Here is a 21,650-nt window from a genome sequence, read left to right on the forward strand (position 1 = left end):
GGGTTTCATCATGTTAGCCAGGATGGTCTCGATCTCCTGACCTCGTGATTCACCCGCCTCGGTCTCCCAAAGTGCTAGGATTACAGGCTGCCCAAGCTAGTCTTAAACTCTTGAGCTCAAGTGATCCTCCTGCCTCAGCTTCTCAAGTGTTGGGATTACAGGTGTGAGTCATTGTATCTGACCAGATTTTCTACAAATAAAGTTTCTAGTCTCTTTTATTTCGCATAGATTATAAGAGTAACTTTTCTTTCTTTTTCTTTTCTTTTCTTTTTTAACAACCATTCCTAAACAATTAAAAAGGCCTGTCATCTTAAAACTCATAATTCAAAAGTGTGAAAAAATATGTTATTATCTGCATTATGAATGGATTCTTACACTTACAAAATACTTTAGTAAATTTCTTCAAGTGAAAAATTTCTCCAATGTTTTCTAGATTAATTAATATTTGGATAAGAAGAAAGCTTCAATTACATTTAATTCAGCAAGTCTTTACTGGTGATCTATTTACTATGCCAGTATATAAAAATATAATATTAGGATTCCCTGCTAGTGGAATAATTTTTTAAAAAAAAACTAAAGGAAACCATGTAATTGTAATTGTTCAATGGGTACATAATTTGAATCACAAATATTTGACAGCTTCTTCTTTTAATAATATACTTATACATAATAAAAGATATATTTTATTGGACTAAATTCTGGACTATTCCTACAAGTGATTTCATTGCATTAAACTTGATCATTTTCCCCACCTGCATAAAATCTTCCAATGGCTTCCCATTGATCTCAGGATAAAATTTAAATCCTGTTCCCGAGGACTGATCCAGGCATTTCTCTACCAGTGTGGTCCCTTCCTAAACCTGCAGTCTAGCAGTAGGGTACTGATGTTCCTAGGTTCACTGGGCTCACCCCAGTCACTGTATCTTCTCATGTATTGATCCCATTGCCATCTTGGTTTTTTTTGAGATGGAGTCTCACTCTGTCACCCAGGCTGGAGTGCAGTGGCACGATCTTGGCTCACTGCAACCTTCTCCTCCTGGGTTCAAGCGATTCTCCTGCCTCAGCTTCCCCAGTAGCTGGAACTACAGGCATGTGCCACCACACCCGGCTAATTTTTGTATCTTTAGTAGAGACGGGGTTTCACTCTGTTGGCTAGGCTGGTCTTGAACTCCTGACCTCAGGTGATCCACCCGCCTTGTCCTCCCATTGTCACCTTGGAGCACTTAATCTATAGGGCCTTGCACAGAGCCTGGGACACAGGGAGTACTTAATCATATTGCTGATGGCCTGGTGGACTGACTCAATGAATGCTGTAGAACCACTCAAGCTTTTATAGAGCTTAGGATCTGTCTCATTTGTTCTCCTGACTTGGAGAGGACAGTATTTAGCTGTTGTTTGTTTAAGAGGTAGAGTATTGCCATAAAAGAAATACTGGGCTAGGATTTGGGAGATTCCCAGCTTTCACCCTTGTTAGTTGGTTAACAGTGGACTAATTGTTTACCCTGTCTGGGTTCCTCATCTGCACAATGAGGAACTTGTCTGAACCATCCTGATCTCCTCCAGCTCTAACTTCAGTGGTCTTTATCTTCCCCATTCATATTCTTGGTGGCGTTTAGTCTCTTCCCCTAACCTCACCCATGGCCTTTTAAAAATATTTCCTTTTGTAAGAAATTGCCTATGGACTCATATCAGCAACCTGTGTGACGATCTGTGGGAATAGCAGTTCAAAACCCAGGCTTCATGTTAGCCAAGGCTTAAAGGTAAACACAGATGGGAAACAGAGAAGCTCAAAAAACCAAGCATTTTATTCATTAGGCCATCTGGCTATCCTTCACAGAGTCTTTCTGTACCGTCATCGGGAAAATACAAACTAGAAGCTGTTAATTCATAGCTGAATTTTCTGGCCAAAGGTCTCCTAGCTAAAAAGCCAGACACTGGCAAAATGCTAAGTATTCTTTAGCGGCATGTTGTTAATATCATAACTAATTTCTTTCTCATGATCTATGATTTGATATTGATATTTGGAGCATTTTGAAATGGTTAGAGCTCTTTTCGTAGGTATCTTGCTTTCACCTTGCTAAACTCTTCCTGATATGGTTAATAATAACATTAGCAATTGGTACGGTTTGGCTGTGTGTCCCCACCAATTCCCATCTTGAATTGGAATCCCCATAATCCCTACATGTTGAGAACAGGACCTTGGATCATGAGAGTGGTTTCCCCCATGCTGTTCTCATGATAGTGAGTGAGTTCTCATGAGATTTGGTGCTTTTATAAGGGACTCTTCCCCCTTTACTTGCACTTCCCTCTCCTGCCACCTTGTGAGGAAGGTACCTGCTTCCCCTTTGTCTTCTGCCATGATTGAACGTTTCCTGAGGCCTCCCCAGCTATACGGAACTGTGGGTCAATCAAGCCTCTTTCCTTTCTAAATTACCCAGTCTCAGGGAAGTTCTTTATAGCAGTATGAGAATGGACTAGTACAGCAATAGATGCTAAAAAATGCAACTCAGCAGCGTAAGAAACACCTAATATGCACCTCCCTTGCACCTCCTGCTTAACTTCTGCAGTTTCTTCTCAACGTAATAGCCATGCACTTTATATTAGTAGCCACAGATTATATTTATTTTTGTAGAGACAGGGTCTCACAGTGTTGCTCAGGCTGGTTTCAAACTCTTGGGCTAAAGCTATCTTCCCACCTCAGCCTCCCAAAGTGTTGGGATTACAGGCGTGAGCCACTGCTCCTGACCAACCACATACCTTCTTGTTTCCTTTTGATCACAGCTGCTTCATATGCTTGAAACTGCTCAATAAAGCCAAAGAACAGATTCCCCTCTTAGCATCTCCACCCACTAGTCAATCCTCAAAGATTCCTTGAGTCCAATTTACCAGCTGCTTTATCCACCTGCAACCCCATTGCTGAGGGCTTTGGCAGATTCCTGTCCTTGTGTCCTGCCCTGCCTGCCAACTCCCAAACAGTCCTCCCATCCAGCCTCTCCACCTTATGAAAATCCAGGCCAAGCCCATTTTTGGGCTGAATCAAAAAATTCAGAAATTCCATATCAAGTCCCCACAGCACTGGTCAGCAGAGGAGAATGATGAAAACTGCTGTCTCTTGTCAGGAGGTTCCGACGGGACTTCCCAAAGTGTGTCACCTATTAGAACCGTTTCTCAGTGTCCCTCAGACATTTTCTGTTACCTTGCCAATGAATACTTCAATTTTTTTTCCAACTAGGGTGGAAAAAAAACCACTTGAATTTTCATTTCCTGTTTAACTTGTGATGGAAAAAAAAAGAGCCCTGGAAATTTAACTATGGATAAAAATAGCTTCAGTATCTTAAAGCCATTAAGTGAACATAAAAGGGCTCTTTGTGATCTCAGGGTGTCTGAAACCTGGCATCTGCCACCGTTCCTCTGTCCTCATCCAGAGGCAAGGCGTTCTGAACAAGGATTCCACGCTTAATGGCACCTTGAGAGTAAGTGCTCCCAGGTGCCCATCAAACCTGTCACTCCCAACAGCTGTTGCTAAGTGATGACTTGTCCCTCCACCCTCTGTTGCTTTTTGCATAAACAGGTCTGCAGAGTTGTGCCAGGAGAGTCTTCCAAGGCTGGGTGTGCTGTGCCCCCATCCATGCACACATCGAGTCACTCTCACCTGGCTTTGCTGTGCCCGTTCCAGCATTCCTCCTCATTAGACGTGCCCGCTGTCACGCTCTCGTCCTTGCAGATGGTGTAGGGTAACGCCGACCAGACCTTTTTAGAGAGCTTCAATTTCTCTTTTATGTCTGTGACCTGATCAAGAAACCAAGGAAAGCAAGTGAGTATTCTGCTCAGGATTTGCCCATTTCTACACAAGGACGTACACAGGCGAAGGTTATAGAACCTGTGATGTGACCAGCAGGAACTCTAACAGTTTTAAGAGAGAGACACTACACTGCAGGGTTTATGGCCTGGGAAAGCCTCCTTTCCTCTCCCTCAGTCCTCCTCTAGCCGACAGTTCTCAGGTAATTGGCTTTTTGTTTTCCATCTTTTCTGTCCTTCAATCCTTTGAATTACAAACTTATGAAGCATTGCGCCTGGCTTGGGGTCCCTCTCGTGCTGAGAGTCCCTATTGTGGACACCCCAAGTATAGTCTCTAGAATTCATTTGCTTGCATGTCAGACAACCGTACCGAAACAAATGCACCAAGAGATAAATACTTTTCCCAATGGACTCCTTGTTTCTGCAAAAAATAAATATTGCCACTAATTCAGCTGCTGGTACTTCTGCTGTAGTGCAAATGACAGGCCCTTAGAGCACACACATGGGTGGTAAGCAATAAACCAAACCCTCTGAAAAATCTCTAGAACTGAAAGAGAAGTCATTCTAATATGGGTAAGTGTAAAATTCACAGCCCTGTGGATGGATGGCCGGGAAAAGCTTAGTGCCAGCATCTTACGTGTCTTCAGGCTGAACACTGACTTTTCACTTGCAGAAAGGGTAGGGAGAGGAATTTAATTTCATTTTGGCTTCATAATGAACATTGGGAAAGTCCAGAGATGGCTGGAATGCATCTGTTATGAATTGAATTCTTTTCCTCCCTTTAACATGTTAAGTTTCTAACCCTTGGTACCTCAGAATGTGACTTTACTCTGAGATAGGGTCATTACAGAGATAAATAAGTTAAAGTGAAGTCACGTGGGTGGGCCCTCACTCAATATGATGTGTGCTTACAAAAAGGGGAAATTTGAGCACAGAGACAAGCACAGAGGAAAGATAATATGAAGAGACACAGGAAGAAGATGCTTATTTACAAGCCAAGGAGAGAGGCTTAGAACGGATCCTTTCCTCTCAGCCCTCAGAAGGAACCAACCTGGCCGACACCTTGATTTCAGACTTCCAGCCCCAGAACTGTGGGACAGTAAATGTCTGCTGTTTTAAGCAACTCAGTTTGTGGTACTTTGTTATGATGGCCTTAGCAAACAAATACAGATGCAAAGAAGCGTTGAGTCAACATTTGATGGGGAATGGGATATTTACAGAATCTCAAAGTACCTAGTAACACAGTTGCTTATTAATTACAAATGGAAAACTAGTAATTTTACAGTGTGGAAACTTGGCAGGCTGCCACCTTCACCGAATGATCAAGCAAGGGGACAAATTGGTCATGTGTTCCCCCTGATGTGATGTGCCAAGACAGACACGTCACTCAGGCCGCCCCAAATTCATAATCTGAACCTAATCATGGGAACACACCAGACAAACCGAGACTGAGGGGGCATTCTGAAAACCAGCTGGCCTCTACTCATCAACAATGTCCATCATAAAAGACAAGACAAAGCTGAAGAGTCCTTCCAGATTAAGAATAAGAGACGTGATAGCTAAATGCAGGCAGAGGGCTCTGGACTAAATGCTAGGTCAGAAGGATAATTGCCAATAAAAGACATTATTGTGATAGTGGGCAAAATTTGTATGCTGGTTCTCTATTAGGTAATAGCATTATGTTAGTGTTAAATTTCCTGAATATAAAATCATACTGTGGTAACACAGGAGAATGCTGTACTCTCGGGAGATACACGCTTGAGGGTTTAAAATGAAAGGAGTATAATTTCCACAACTTGCTCTACAACAGCTCAGTAATAATCAAGAATAACAATAAATATACAGATGTATAAACAAAAAGAGAAAAGGTAAATGTGACAACTTTTAATATCTGGTAAATCTAAATGAAGAGTATAAAATTTTTCAAAACAAATGCAACTTTCCGTAAGTTTGACTATTTTTTTTTTTTTCCAAAATAAACCACGTGAAAACCAATTCCTCACATTGTATTTGTTCTGCGTAGTGTCACTTTGGTGCCCTAACCTCCACTGAAGGCGTCCCCACAAGACCACCCATTCTCACTCTTGTCAAGACAATCCTCAGAGAAAGAAATACATGTTATATATTTACATCTGGTTCAGAAAATGACCACCACCTTTAGGTCTGAAATACTGTCAGGTTTATTCTTTCCCATAATAAAACAAACTAAGAATGAGCACTCTCTTTCTGCTTATTTTGCACTACAATCCTACCTCCAGGTTATGGGAATCTAAACCAGATACACAGATTTTGAGACTCAGAGAAAGAACAAAGTCACATGCCGTCCCACAGGTGTCTCCTTTCAGTATGTGCAGAATTTAATGGTGGATGTTGCACTGCTCATTCTTTAAATCATTCTCAAACGCTGTCTCCTTCGGAGTGCATTCTCGGGTCCCAGGTTAGATTGAGATTCAGCTTTCTGCACTGCCCAGTTCCCTCCTGATGATTCTAAGTACTGACCACTTGAAACTCTAATAATTGGCTTATTTTTCTGATTCTCCTTTAGACAACATGCTTCTTGTTGGCAGAAGTAGGGTTGTAATTTATCTTTATCCACAGTGTCCAGTATGGATCAAGCGACTAATCATCCAAATTTGCCACAACTTAGGGGATTCCAGGGTGACGAGTTTTCAGCATTAAAATGGGAACATCCCAGGTAAACCAGGATGAGTTGGTCACACAGGTCTAAGCACACAGTAGGTGCTCAATAAATGTTGGTGAAGACAATGGATTGAATTGTCCCATTCTATTACAAGGTCATAGACTATGGTTAACACAAATTAGCTGGGGTCACAATACTGTGTGTTCATTCTCCCAAAAGGGGTGGGAGACAACTGTGGGATTGTATTTGGCTAAGTGAGGAGCCCATCACGGGGATGTGGGTTTCCTCTCATTGTTCACCGCAGCACATTTATAATCAGAGTATGTTCCCTCTGGCATTTTGGTAGCTGTACGTTTTCATTGTGCAGTTGAAGGAGATAACATCAAAGGAGCAGTGAGAAATGTAAATGCTGTTTTAACATTCTGCACGGAAACACTGGCCAACTCACCTGCAGACGGTGACGGCGAGGCAGATGGCTGAAAACATGGACACTATTAGCCACTGGAAAAGAACATGCCTTTGATTCATTTATGTCTGAATGATTGCAGTTTATTTTTCAGTATCAGGAAGGCCTTTCAATTTGCACATAATTTAGAAATATTTTTCTCATTTTAGTTATTGATATTTCTGAATAATATATGTAACTGCTCTGCTGTAGCTCCAGACATGAGGTGTTTTTTTTTTTTTTTTTTCCTGGAAACTTAAGTGTACACAACTGTGAATTAAGCTTTCTGTTAACAAGCACTCTTAGTACAAATATATTACTGACAATGACAGTGAGCCCTAATTCATTAATAACACACCAGATGGGAACAAAGACTTGGGATAACATCCAAAATTTGTAACAATTTCCTTTCTCTGATTCCTGAATGAGCTATTCTAGGAAAAATGAACTCTTGCCAATACTAGTGAACGGTATTTACCATCGCTCCAATATTGTTTCAGTAATGCTGTAATATTAGTAATCCCAGTAATATTTAAGTATTACTTTTTTCATCTGTGCTATTTGATAGATTCTGGAAGTTAAACAACAACTCCTGTTATGTCTCTGGAATCCGATCCAAACATATACTGTTGGGGTCCATAGGGAAAACATTAGCCCTCTCTTAGGATTTATCTGAAGTTGATTCTGAGTTCTGATAATTGCAACTCCTAATGTCAGCAGACATAAACACTCCTAGTTTAAGAGTCAAAAGGCCCATGAACACTTGACTCTATTAGGAAGAGAGGGCGCCCTTCTCATACCTACCATTACAGTACTGTAAAATTAGGCTAAAGAGGGAGGAAGGCGACAAGGTGGAATGATTGCTAAAAACAAAGAGATGAGCAAAGTCAACGAGCAGAAAGAACTATCTAAGTCCTCTTCTATGACAAATTTACCTAAGAAGTAATCTTGCTCCAAATATTTCACCTGAATCCCATCAAGTTTCTGACTTAAAAAAATCAGTTTAAAGGAAATACTGGCAATAGAGGAAAAAACTAAGTAACACCATAAATAATCAGACACATCTAGTGATGAGATATTATATAAGACAACTGGCCTTTAATGCTTCAAAAGAGGGCAGGTGAAAGAAGAAAGCAAGAAAGTAAGCAAGCAAGAAACAAAGACAGAGAAAGAAAGAGAAGAAAAAAAAAGAGGAAGGAAGGAAGGAAGGAAGGAGGAAAGGAAGGAAAGAAGGAAGGAAGGAAAAGGAAGGAAGGAAGAGAAACTGACCCCTGGATTTGGAGGTAGGGACCCAGCTGTAAGTAAGAGCTTTGATAATTTTGAATGTAGAATAAATAGTAGTTGATATCATTGAATAACTGCTAATTTTCTTAAGTGTGATCATGATGTCATGGCTGTATAGGAGACTGTGCTTGGTTTTAGGAGATTCACGCTGAGATACTTAGGGATAACGTGTCACTGCGTCTTTTACTTACTTGAAAATAGTAAAACAGTCAACCATTATTGAATCTGTATGAGGGTTATATGGATGTCCATTTTACTATCTTTTCCCCACCATTTCAATACTGAAAAAGTTACAAATAATGAAAAGTTGGGAAAGAGATAAGACTTTGTGGATAGGGCTCATGGCTTTTAAGAGCCTTCCTGGGTTCAGCAGAGGGCAGTATTTGACTCAAAGAAATGGGGATTAACTGTGAGCTTTCATTGAGCTGAGGCCCTCACGCACATTCGATCGTCACAACTCTGACGGTGCTAAATAAGTATCATTACGCCCTTATACAAAACGGAAACAGGCCTTAGAAAGGCTAAAAAACTTGCCACACATCTAGTTAATGATGGAGATGAGATTCAAATTCAAATGCAGATTCTGCAATCATTACTCTTAACCACTAGGCCTACTATGACCATAGTGGATAACCTTGGTTTTTGAAGTATGTGTGTTGGGTTGGTGGCAGGAGTGTGTGTGCATCTCTGGGGGTATGCAAGACATACAGTGTGATTCAGGATTAGAATTCCTATTTCTATTTTTAAGTATAAAAATACAAGAGGAATTAAGCTTTCCTAATATTTAATCTAGAGATTGATATTTCAACCAGTCCATACAGGGATGGCCATTTCTCAATTACCCCAAGGACAGAGTAAGACTTTCATAGTGGGGAGGGGCAGCAGTGGCACCTCAACCACCATTAACTTGCTGCTGGTGTATTGATGCAGCATATGTACTGGCTAAGGCATTTATTGATCCAGCATATGTACTGGCTAAGGCATTCATGGATTAGATTAATTAGTTTTAATTAATGGAATAGGATTTAAATAGCTTTTGAAAAGAAACTTTGGATTTCTTTCATTTCAAACAAAGCAAGCACAAGTAAACAATACAATGGCAGGCATAATATTCCTCTTATTCTTGATACATCTGGAACATTACAAAATAGAAATAAAAAAGAATATATTTTTCTCATCTTTCAAAACTTTCTGTTTTTATGTAAATTTCATCAGGTACAGAATGTGTTAATTCGGTAGTGCTTATATTACAATTTATGTATAAATATTTATAGGTATTCTGGTTGTCTATCATCCAGAATATTTTGCTGATAGAGGTGCAAGACCAAAAATATTTGCAGATTGCCAGTCTACAGCACAGGGACTCATACCATATATTTTAAATCAGTGACTTAGCAAGTAAAAATTCAATAACATTCAATGAAATCTGTTTAATGAGACAAGAAAATGTAGTACAGTTTAGAAAAAGTTCCAAAACATTGGTTAAATAAGAAAAAAGGCTTTTGTGGCTAGTATTCCTTCATTAAACACTTCTAACATGCCTTTTATAAGACAGGTTTTACAGTAGACGCTGGGAATACAAAATATGACTTGTACACAGTTGCTATCCTTGAAGGGTTTGTAGCACTGTCTAGCGGGGGTTACTGATGCGGAACAAGCATTATAGTCCTAGCTAAGCAAAGGGCTGTGGGAGCACATATTAATTTGTCTGGAAATTCCCTTCCAGGGAACACCACCATATTCCTTCTCAAGCAAATAAGGCTTCGCTGCTATTTGTTCTTTTGTGGTTGCTGAACTCTTGTCCTGGGAAAGATTAGGAAGCAGAATAATTAATAATTTTCATCCAGGGATCAAAAACAAAAATAATGCATTACAGCCTCCCAAGTTTTAACCTCCAAGAACAGGATGATTTTGTCCATGTAGAAGCAATGGCTTTTAGCCACCACTCTGATCTTCAGCTACTCATTTGCTAAAGAACAGCTGTACTTTCTTGGCTCCAAGGGAATAACTGCTCCACAGCCAGAGACTCAGTAAACAGAGCTTTGTGTGTACCAGTGCTTAATAAATATTTGTCAAATGAATAAATACACGAACAGCATTGCTGATGATCTGCTAAGGGAACTAAGATTTCAAAAATGATTGATTACCTGCCAGCAACTGCTTTCCAAATGTAACTTTAGAGAGTAAAGGAGGCATGGACAAATTCGTTCAGGTTTTTAGGGGGGGAAAAAAAACCCACCAAAACACCAAAACTCACTTTCCTTCACCTGATTACCCCCAGAGGAAGAGAGAGATCTCAGATGAGCCCCTCAGTCTTCTAATGAGCATTTCAGACTCCTGTTGTCTTAAATGTCATTCTAGTTGTAATGTACACAGGTAAGATGGACACCGGGGGGACCTCAAAAACAATCTTGGCTTACGGAAAAAGCATGAGAATTTAACTAAAAATGGAAAAAATCCCAGCTTAAAGGGTCTTTGCAATCCTCATAAACACATTCCAGCACCTTCCCTTCGGTTTTCTAAGCAGGTGACCTGTTGAATTCTGAGTTGTTGTGTTTGTGAACTCCATTATTGCTTTTGTATCCCATGTGAATTCTCTGATGAGACATATTTGACTTTCTCCTTCAGCCCATGGCTGTCTACCCAACCACAGGAGGTCCCAGGTCCATCTACCCTGGACCCTTTATTTCCTCTGGATCTTTCCAGAGCAGTCACTGTGAGAAGGGCCACCTGGCGTTTTCCCTCAACCATCCCTGGATGCAAACCCACCTCACTGGCTACATGTTGCGTGCACCTGGCCCAACACCCTGTTTGTTCCTGACTTCAGAAAGTTTCAATGTGCCCATTTCATCACGATGACAACATAATGTAACCAGATGTAAATAATATATACCATATCTTTAGAAAAATATGATGAATATTTAAAGGACTACTCTCTAAATAATAAATATTGAAGGAAAAAAACCAATGTGAATATTTTATAGGCTGGAGGTCATTGGTAAGCTTTGGAAAACAATCTGTTTAAAGAAATGAAGGCAGGCTAGTTTTTGCTCAGAGACAAGGCCATTTTCCTTGGTCAAGAGAAAGTCACCATACACAAAACAATTTTTGCAACCTAAGAGTTTAATATAATCCGGTTTTGGAGACAGTGACCTCATCTAACTTTACTGTAGAGAAGAATGGTCTTTTCTGACAGCACCAAGTCATTTGATTCACCGTGTGAGCCCGCATCAGAATTCAAGTCATGCATACTCCTTCAGTAATCAAACAAGGTCTGTGAATGTACCTGTTCACAGCTTCTCTCACTCCCTCGGGAAACACATCCACTCTGGAGGACAGCATTTATAGTTCCTAAGTCTCAGATAGAATATTATTTTTTCTGATGTGGCCACATATCTATAAACACAATCTCCCTCCCTCACATTCTTAGAGCAAGTAATCCATATCTTCTGATAATGGCTTTTAGCACTGTCTTCACTAGAACATCAGTTTTCCATTTATTCTGAATTTATGAAACTCTTTGCCGGGCGCAGTGGCTCAAGCCTGTAATCCTAGCACTTTGGGAGGCCAAGACGGGCAGATCACGAGGTCAGGAGATCGAGACCATCCTGGCCAACACTGTGAAACCCCGTCTCTACTAAAAAATACAAAAAACGAGCCGGGCGAGGTGGTAGGCGCCTGTAGTCCCAGCTACTGGGGAGGCTGAGGCAGGAGAATGGCGTAAACCCGGGAGGCGGAGCTTGCAGTGAGCTGAGATCCGGCCACTGCACTCCAGCCCGGGCGACAGAGCGAGACTCCGTCTCAAAAAAAAAAATCTTTGGTGTCATTTTCACGTCTCAGATTGGCCCCTCTATAATGTAATGTTTGGGTAGTTTTTGTAATGCTTGGTGGAGAAATTGCTTGTACTAATAACATGTTTTCTTTTAGGAAACTTCTAGATAAGTCTTGGGGATGATAGCAGGGTTATGGGGAATGCAGTTTGTCAGTGACCCTAAAGCTGACTTTGACCATATGTTACACCCAGCACTTTACAGAGTCCTCAAGACACTATGCAACCTAAAACCACTCCGACATTTTGGGCTCTATCATGTGTTTCCAGGGAGTCCAATGATAACTTCTAGTCTGTTTCCACATGACATATATTTTCGCGGTGGTGTGGTACTTTTTTATTTCTTTGTTTTTATTTTTTTGAGACAGAGTCTTGTTCTGTCGCCAGGCTGGAGCTCAGTGGTGCAATCTCGGGTCACTGCAACCCCCACCTCCCGGGTTCACGCCATTCTCCTGCCTCAGTCTCCCGAGTAGCTGGGACTACAGACATGTGCCACCATGCCCAGCTAATTTTTGTAGTTTCACTAGAGATGGGGTTTCACCACATTGGCCAGGATGGTCTTGATCTCTTGACCTCATGATCCACCCACCTCAGCCTCCCAAAGTGCTGGGATTACAGGTGTGAGCCATGGCTCCCGGACAGTACTTTTAACATTACTCCCAAGGTGACAAACACACGTTTCATAGGAAAGACTAAGAAGGATATAAAAAAAATTTTTTTTAAGTAAGAAGTGAATCTTTGAAGGTTTGAAAACACAATGCTTAGTTTTGTTGAGTTTTGTAGAGAACTGGCAATGGCTTGAAAAGTTCAGTCTGAGTAATCCTGTCTGGTTTTAGGCTTGTAATTTCTTGGCTAGCTGATCATACCATATTAAGGGCATGCATTCTCCTGAAAACACTGATGGGGTCCTTTTCAGGCAAAATGCTGGTCCTCAAATTGGGATAAATGTGGGAGACATCACAAATATCTTCCTACTGCTGTTCAGGTTAGATTTTCGCAGCAGATTTTAAGAAAACAACAAAAACTTTCTAATCTTCGTGTTTGTACCTAATGTCCTGAGTGTGCCTCACTCCCTATGGCATTACATTTTAGGTACGTGAGTGCATCCTACACGTCCTTGAGAGATGACACAGTCTGACATTAAACTAATATCTATTGAATTCAGTAGTGAAAAGAAAAACACAAGAATTCATTTGTTCCTTGGGAAGCCAGACCAAGTCAAAGTACTACTTTGCACCAAGGTACCTACAATGTGGCACTATTTACTTTTCAAGACTGAAAAATAGCAGTGATTTCAAGGAGTAGTTTTATTGCTGAATCATGGAATTTAGAGGTTTAGGAGAGCTCTCACGGTCCGTCCGATGCTTCCAGAGCATTCTTGACAGGCTCATCTAGACTCTATTTAAATGTTTCTAATGACAGATATAAATGAAGAAGGACTTAGGATTTGCTGTTTTGACCTAAGCCAAGTCATCTCCCCTTGCTAGGCACTTCTGGGTCTTTATGGACAGGGCTTGAGTACACAGCAGAAACACATTCTTATTCTTTCTCCTCACTTGGCATTGAGACTGAGCCCTCAACTTTTCTCTCTTGCCTGGCTTTGTTCCTTTGCAAGCGCTACCTGGTTTCAAATTCGGAGAGTGGATTCTATTTTTCTCTGCCTAGCCCTTGGTAAATGCTCCTTTGGATTCATTTCTGAGCAAAGGTCTGTCCCATCTGCTCTCTTGCTCTCTGGTTTGGAGAACAGCTGTATCCTCCTTGGTGGCTAACTTTGGCCTCTATCTTTTTTCAGGCATTAGTTTTGCTGTATAGAGGCAGACATCCCCAGGGAACTTGCCATGATTTAGAGCATGGATTGTGACAAGTGCTGATTCTAAATTAGGTTATTAGATATGCAGTCTTCATAATGCTGGATCGGAAGATCTCAGGTGCACTTTCAAAAGAAGAGAATGAATTCAGTATTTCTAGCAGTTATATAAGGCACCTTGAAGCATTTTGGATATTTTATTTTAAATCTGACCTCTGCTCCTACCATCATCTATTCTATCATTATTATGGAATGAAACCTTTTGGAAGTTCTTTGTGGTTTGAAAGGCAAATTTCCTCCATATTTCCTGAATTTCCTGATATAGCTAACAAGATGATGCTAGTGGCATAGGATTGACCCCTTTGTATAGGACTAACCTGGAAATTAGCCCTGATTTGGAAAACTGCCAGAGAGCACTCCAATTATTTAATAGCCCAATTTTGCTAATGTGAAAAAAGTTTAATGTTTGAACACTTAGTTTTGCTGAAAAATTCAGATTCTTTGCCAACTCTTATTTCAAATGTACAACCCCTTCATAGGGCCTTTGATATACTTAGGAAACCCATACAGAATTTCCATCTCTATTTCTACCTGTGATTGGCATAACACAGTGATTTCGTTAAGCTCATAGCTACCTGAAGGTACTCTGAAAATATTGAAATTTCATCTTTAGGGAATGAAATCCAGGACAAGTAAGTCTGCTAATTAAAAAAGGGGGAGGAGGCATCGCAAAGCATTTCACTTCAAGTTTAGGCATTCCTGAATATTTTAGAGTTCGTTATTTAATTCCAGCAGTTCGGTGGCTTTATTCTTCCACACCAAAACTGAGAAATAGACGTGCATTCTGGTCTCTTTCTCTGAAGCCTGCAGACATTTGGAACTTACCGGGAAACAGGAAACACCTTTTGCTCACTCAAGAGTGGTGTCATTGAGCATGATATCTTACTTATCTTAAGTGAGATATTGCAAACATTATTCCGTCCAACAGCAAGAGTACCCACAAAGATGTGCACACATTGGAAAAGTAATTTAGATGCAGCATAGGAAAGTATTCAGCAAGTGGTAGGTGGAAATCAGATTTATCTAAATTCTAAAGCCATTTAGGGTACAGACGGGTTGCCATAAATCTTCAATGGAATAGGCAACCAAAAGCATATAAATGTCTCTTGGGCATGTATGAGTTGATTTATACTTAACTATATAGACTTGCATTGTGTGGTGCATAATAAATGCTACTTTTAAATTTCTTATGTTACATTTATGCTATAATTCAATGATCTGCCTTTTTTCTTCCTGGGTTTAACTGGGAACTGGTTCAAGTTCAAATACCAAAGATTTCAGCCTAAGGGATGAGACACTAGTAAATACCTCTAAGAATGTAAACGACTGCACCCAAGGCTGTCTATGAACTTTTACTCAAGCGCAGAGTCTGTACATTGGAGAGAAGAGGATAATTTAGTTGAAAGAATTCCTATGGGTTTCAACTTAGGACCTCCCCAGAATATGTGCTCACAAAGATCCCTTCGGTTTTACCTACCATAGAGATTTGCCCATTCATCATGGGTGTGGGCCTCCCTCCCAGCTGCAGGGGACATAGGGGCAGGGCTTCTGTCCTTTATGTTCACCACTTCCTAGCAGATGTGTGTCCCGTCGCCTAGCACAGTGCCTAGTTTTTGGTTGTACTCAATAGATAGCGAATGAACAAATGAACAATTGGCAGAGTAGGCAGAAGGGCAAGTTCAAATTCTGGGTCTTCAAATGAAATTGTAAATGAAGTGTAAATTGTACATGGCCTTGCTTGCAAAATAAATTATTGACATAGGGAAGGGCATCTTCCTTGTAAGCTTCCCTATATTACAGATAACTGGTTGTTTAGGGTCTATTTATGAACAGTCCAACTAAACACCCCCATCCCCACACACATCTGCACACAGGCAGGCACACACACTTGATTCGTATCTACAATGTACTGGGCCTTTTTAAGGTCCTGGGCATACAGCGATTTAAAGGACATGGTCCTGCCTTCAATTAACCACCCAGTGGAGGAAAGATATATACACACAAATGAGCATTAAAAATGGCTCACACGTTTAAGGGTTGTAGGGTGTGAGAAGTAAAATCAATATTTTACAATAAGGGAGAAAGTGGAAACTTAAGTTCATACATTGCTAGGGCATTTGGAACTGGAAGTACTTAATGAGTACAAATGTCACCATGGGGACATATGGCACTGGGGGACTAAACTGCATTCTTTCTTGCAAATCAAGTTCTTACCCCTGTGAGGTAAATTACCTGTTCCTGAGAGCCATCTGGTTCGCTTACAGATCCAATTTACCCCATGGGGCACCAACCAGGGAGTACCATTGACTCCTCTTATGATTAGACCCAAGTGACATAACTTTGCTTGTCTTTCACCTTTGCATCATAAGCATCCAATAACCTAAATAGGTCCTCTTAGTCTCCTACAAGCTGCAGTGGTGTCATAGGCAGCCCACTTCAGCTCCAGTGGGAGAGAAAACAACCTGTAAAATGGCAAAATGGCCATCCTGTTCGAAGAAGCAATGAGAGCCTAAAGGCAGCAATATCCAACAGAAACATAATGTGAGCCACAAAGGAGCTACGGGTGTCTTTTTACATTTTCTAGTTGCCACATTGAAAAAAAAGTAAGTTGAAGCTAATTTCAATGTATAACATTCAACAAGTTTTGTTGAACACAACTTATTCAAAACATTGTTTCAATATATAGTAAACACGAAACATTTAAAAGAGATATTGTATGTTCTTTATTCTTTTCTGGTACTAAGTCTTTAAAGACCAGTTTGTATTTTATACTTATAGTCCATCTCAATTCATTCCACCGGACATCTCCATTGCTCAATAGTCACACATGGCTAGTAGCTGCCACGTTAGATGGCACAGGTTTCAAAATCTGTTGTGGGTTTTCCACTTAGAGGACATTTCAGTTCTGTCTACAGCACATCCCTAGTGGTCAACAGCCTTGTGTGGCTGCTGGCTACCGTACTGAGAGCACGGTCTAACGTCCTTCCTCAGCACGTCAGGAGAGGGGGCCAGTTGCTACTGTGAGGGGTTGAGGGTGATTCCTAGGCTAGGGGTTGTTGTCTGAATGAGCTAAAGGCAGGCTATTAGCTTAACATTAGAGTGTTCAGTATCTTCTTCTGAACTTTTTGAGTAGGTTGCATTTCAAAACAACAGACCTCATTTTTATCCTTTTTCTCTGACCTCACTCTCCTGCCCCTACTCCATACCCACAGTCAACTGTCCCAAGTACAGCAGGAAAGAACTGAATCGAAGTTAGGTTACAGTAGAGGTCTGTTTGAATCCAGCCTATGTCTACAATTGCTTCAGTTTATATAAATGGGAACATGTTCCATTCAGCTTTGTGATGTCCATCAACATTTTGCCTATGAACAGATTTTTTTTTGGCTCGTATTTATCTATTTTTACCAAAGTTTAATAATCGTCCAGAAAAGTACACAAATCATATATCATCAGTTTGCTGAATTTCTCACAAGATACTCATGCAATAAGACACCAGATATGTGGTGGTTGTAATAAAGGAAAATATTTTTAAAGTTTTGGTTGAATCTAGTGAGAACACATGGACACAGGAAGGGCAACATCACACACCAGGGCCTGTCGGGGGTTGGGGAGCAAGGGAAAGGAGAGCATTAGGACAAATACCTAATGCACGTGGGGCTTAAAACCTAGATGATGGGTTGATGGGTGCAGCAAACCACCATGGCACATGTATACCTATGTAACAAACCTGCAGGTTCTGCACATGTGTCCCAGAACTTAAAGTAAAATTTAAAAAAGTTTTTGTTGAATCTAATTCTTTTCACAAGATTTCATTCTCTTGAAAATTAATTTTATCAAGTCATGGATATGCAGGGATTACAGATTACCAAAGAGCTGAGTTCATTATTGATTTACTGTAATTTTGAGATTATAAATTGCTTCTAGGCTGTGGGCATGTACCTACATTTTAAAGGCAAAAGGCTATCAAAAAGTCGATACAATGACTTGCTTAAAGCAGCCTGACATCTTTTCCTTCAAGGTGGTCCAGCCTCATCTGCGGGCCTTTAGAGACCACCTTCACTATGACCACCAGATGGCAGTGTTGTCCAATCTTTGTCCACCTTTCACCCCCCCCTCCTTACCAGTCTTATCCCCGAGAATAAAACTGTGGATTGTTCCACTGCATATAAAACTGAAAACCCTGTTATTTTAAACTTGAAACTGACAGGCTGTTATTTTAATGAGGTCTACCAGAGCCAAGGTTAACCAAAGCTTTATTTCCCTACAAAATGTTAAGGCCACAGTTCTAAAAGGGGGCTGTGAAATTTTATGTTATTGATACTTTTTCTGACTGTACAAGTTTTAAGATATTTTTTGACAAGTAAAGCTACATGATGAATATAGACATATGTTTATGTATAATAGCCAAATTCTGTATTACAATTGCTTCAAATTTCTCCCGATAGGTCCTTTTACTGTAAGTTAGATTCCCTATGACACAAAATTCTTTGTATCCATTTCAGTCTATTTTGAAGCAAAAGTATATATTTTAGCACTTTGACTTTCCAGCTTAATGAGTCAAAGGAAAATTTAAAACTTATTTCAATCTCATTAATATTCCAAAATGAAATCAAGTGTAATATTTAATTCTTTATTTCTATGAAATAAGCTTAGATCCAGAACAGTAAAACTTAGAAAGGATTTTTTATAATAGGTACTCCTACAATGTGTGATGGTTAATGGCATTACAATTTATTTCCTTTCCCTTGAAATGTCTTTTTATGTTCATCAAGGAAGGATTTAAAGTCAGTTACTAACTGTGCCAGTATTAAAAACATTAGAAACCATCTTTCCCAAGTGATTTTGCTAACATTTTTTGCACCCTTTAATCTGTTCCAAGCAATAATTTTAAACATGTAACCAACCTTCGTGTCTGAATTTATGCAGTAGATCTTGCAAATAATCCATTTCTACATTTACAAAATTTACTTGGAATGATTATTGTCACTACTGATCCTTTGTCACAGGCCAAAGGTCTGTCCGCAAAAGGACTTTATAAGCTCTGGAGGAGCCTGCCTGGATTTCTGAAACTGGGCATTAAATAAATGAATTTCATGTTCAGTTATTATTAATTAGTGGCAATGCCCATTCACTTCGAGAAACATCTAATGCAAACATACTGTGTATAAAGAACTGTGCCTGGCAGACTAAGTTTATAAAACCAAGTTAGAAACAGTCCCTGTTCTCAGGATCAGCTACATAATTTGTAGAGCCCAGTGCAAAATGAAAATGCAGGGCTCCCTGTTTAAATATTATTAGGAATTTGAACGTGGCATTTACAGAGCGTCAGGTACTTCTAAACACTGGGCCTTGTGCAACTATGCAGGTAGTATCCCATGAAGCCTGCTTGTCTTCAAGAAGCTATGATCTAGTTGGGTTTTCCTGACCTGTACAACGAGGAGTGAGACAGGTGCTGATAAAAATTATGATAACAACAGTGATGGCTACCATTACCTATTAGACGCTCAGCAACTAAATCCATAATTGCCTCCAATTTGTAAAAAATGCTGAAAGGTAGCTGTTGATGTCTCAACTTTACAGATGCCATAACTGAGAATTGCATTTCTATGGTGACTTTTTTGTTTAGTGAGATGTCATCAAATCCTCACTAAGTGGCTGGCCCCATGCTAAACCCATCACTCCTATCTCTTGCTTAATCATCACAACCTCACACAAACAGTGAAGACACTGAGGAAGTGAAGAGTGAAGTCACTTGGCCTTGATCACACAGTACAAGTAGTAGGGCCTGATTTTGAGCCTTGGCAGTGGGGCCCCAGAGCCTGCAGTCTCAAATTAACCATTGCAACAGAACTGGTGAACTGGAGAGTATTAATGCAGTTGAAAAGCCCTGTGCCTGTTGGTAGGTCCCACTCATTTCAAAAAAGATGGAAAATATATTTGCGGGGAGGAGGATAGCACTCTGGAAATCTTTGTACTCTTCCCTGAATTATCAGTCCATGCTAATGTTCTAGACCTTCTCCAACACCATTGTGATTCTAGCAGCCCTACAAACAATGTCCTGATTCTTGGCCTTTTTCTAACGCCGCTATGGTTTGAGTAGCCTTTCCTAATTTTCTAGGCCATTTCTAACAATGCCTATGGCTAGAGCCCTCCAAACAAATATAAGACTACACATTTTTCAGTATAACATTTTAAATCAGCCCATCTTCCTTTAGGAAGTCCAAAGACAGATGAATCAAATGCTATTTGCCCAATTATGCTTCTGGTTATGTATAACAGTGGGTTATACTGTCCCTGAATCAATCAATCAATCAGTCAATCAATCATCAATCATCTATCATTGATCAATTGTCTATCATCTATCTTAACTCTCAGCGGAAATAATAATTTTCAGGTGGTGCTAAGAACATTCTAGATGCACAATACCATAAAACCTATGCCATTTCTCTAACAGGCAAGTGTGAAAAAATGAAAGTCCTAAAAACTCCTCCTGGCTTGAAAATGGAAAAAGAGTTCCCTTTCTGGATATTTTATTCATAAAACAGCACAGACCAACTCCTCCCCTGGGTTTCCATGACAAAGGGAGAGTTTTCCCATAGGGCTACATATGTAGGCTGGAAAGCCAGCCCCACATATTTAATGGTCTGTATCTAACAACATTGTATTAGAAATCCTCTCCTTGAGACTATTTCTCTTATGAAATGAAAAGTAGTAAAGAAAACAAAATTTTCACCACCTTGCCATAGGAACCCATGGGGACTTGATAGGGCTTTGCATTTTCCTATTACATTGTACTTGGGAATAAGGTTGAGAAGCCAGACAGTAAATCTGATTCAACCAAATCCAAAGCACTTGGAGGAATCACCTTTTTATTGCAGATAAGTATAAAAACAGTACTGGAAGCACACTGGAATCTTAAAGATCAAACGCCAGGGGCTTTCTGTTAATAGATTTGGTAGCTAAGCAGTGGTACTTAGAGAATAGCCTTTATCTCTTCAAAAAAAAAAAAAAAAAGGTCCTCAGCAAAAGGAGTTCTGAACGTAAATAATTAGAATGATTTGTGTCAAGTTAGCCTCAATGTTAGGTTGCTTTTCTATTCCTTCTTTGAAGAGCGTTATGTTTTATTCCTGATGCATTGGAAAGTCATGGTATAATTATCATGCTGGCATATGAGGTTACACTGTCAGTCTTTCTGAACACAATGGAAACCTAACCTCTCAATTTTTCCCCTAGGTTAATAAATACAAAATTCACTGATTTGATTTTTTGTATTTTCTCATTATAAGTTACTTCTGAATTTTATACTACTATGCCATGGTGATCCATAAATCACAAATTCCAATATGCTTCATTCTCTTCATTCTTTTTAGTATAATTAAAGGAAAGTTAAGCAGCCTTTTGAAAACAGTTTTCATTTTCTTATTTCTTCAAATTATTTCCTATGTGGAAAACCGACCTTTTTTTCAAGCCAAATTACGAATATTTAAAAAAGACCTAGTGCATTTTCAATTGCTTCTTTTGTCCTCATAAAGGTAGGAGGGTTTTTCAAAGGTTTTTACAAAGATAACTGAACGTGGGGTATCATTTATCCAAGTGCCTAAATGAGATATGCCACTAAGTACCCCTTCTCCATTATTTATATGGTCGAGAAGACAAACTTCAAAGGAGCTAGAACTTATGTCCAGAACTTGGTTTTACTATTATTGCTCCGAAAAGGTGACTCCACAACAAGAAGAGACACTTAGAAATCTCTTTTGCTTGACATTTTAAAAAGTTTTTTTTTTTT

At 39.8% G+C, this 21,650-nt stretch overlaps 1 protein-coding gene across 1 annotated transcript in view; it reads right to left on the reverse strand.

Annotated features, from left to right (window-relative positions):
* GPC6 (glypican 6) overlaps positions 1 to 21,650 on the reverse strand; it is a 609,430-nt gene that overhangs the window by 26,277 nt on the left and 561,503 nt on the right. Inside the window, exon 5 of the mRNA XM_017859220.1 lies at positions 3,653 to 3,789. Within this exon, the coding sequence (XP_017714709.1) occupies positions 3,653 to 3,789 (137 nt within the window). The remainder of the gene's footprint in view (positions 1 to 3,652; positions 3,790 to 21,650) is intronic.

The sequence above is a fragment of the Rhinopithecus bieti genome, unplaced genomic scaffold, assembly GCF_001698545.2.
Source record: "Rhinopithecus bieti isolate Rb0 unplaced genomic scaffold, ASM169854v2 scaffold_46235, whole genome shotgun sequence".
NCBI classification, from domain to species: domain Eukaryota; kingdom Metazoa; phylum Chordata; class Mammalia; order Primates; family Cercopithecidae; genus Rhinopithecus; species Rhinopithecus bieti.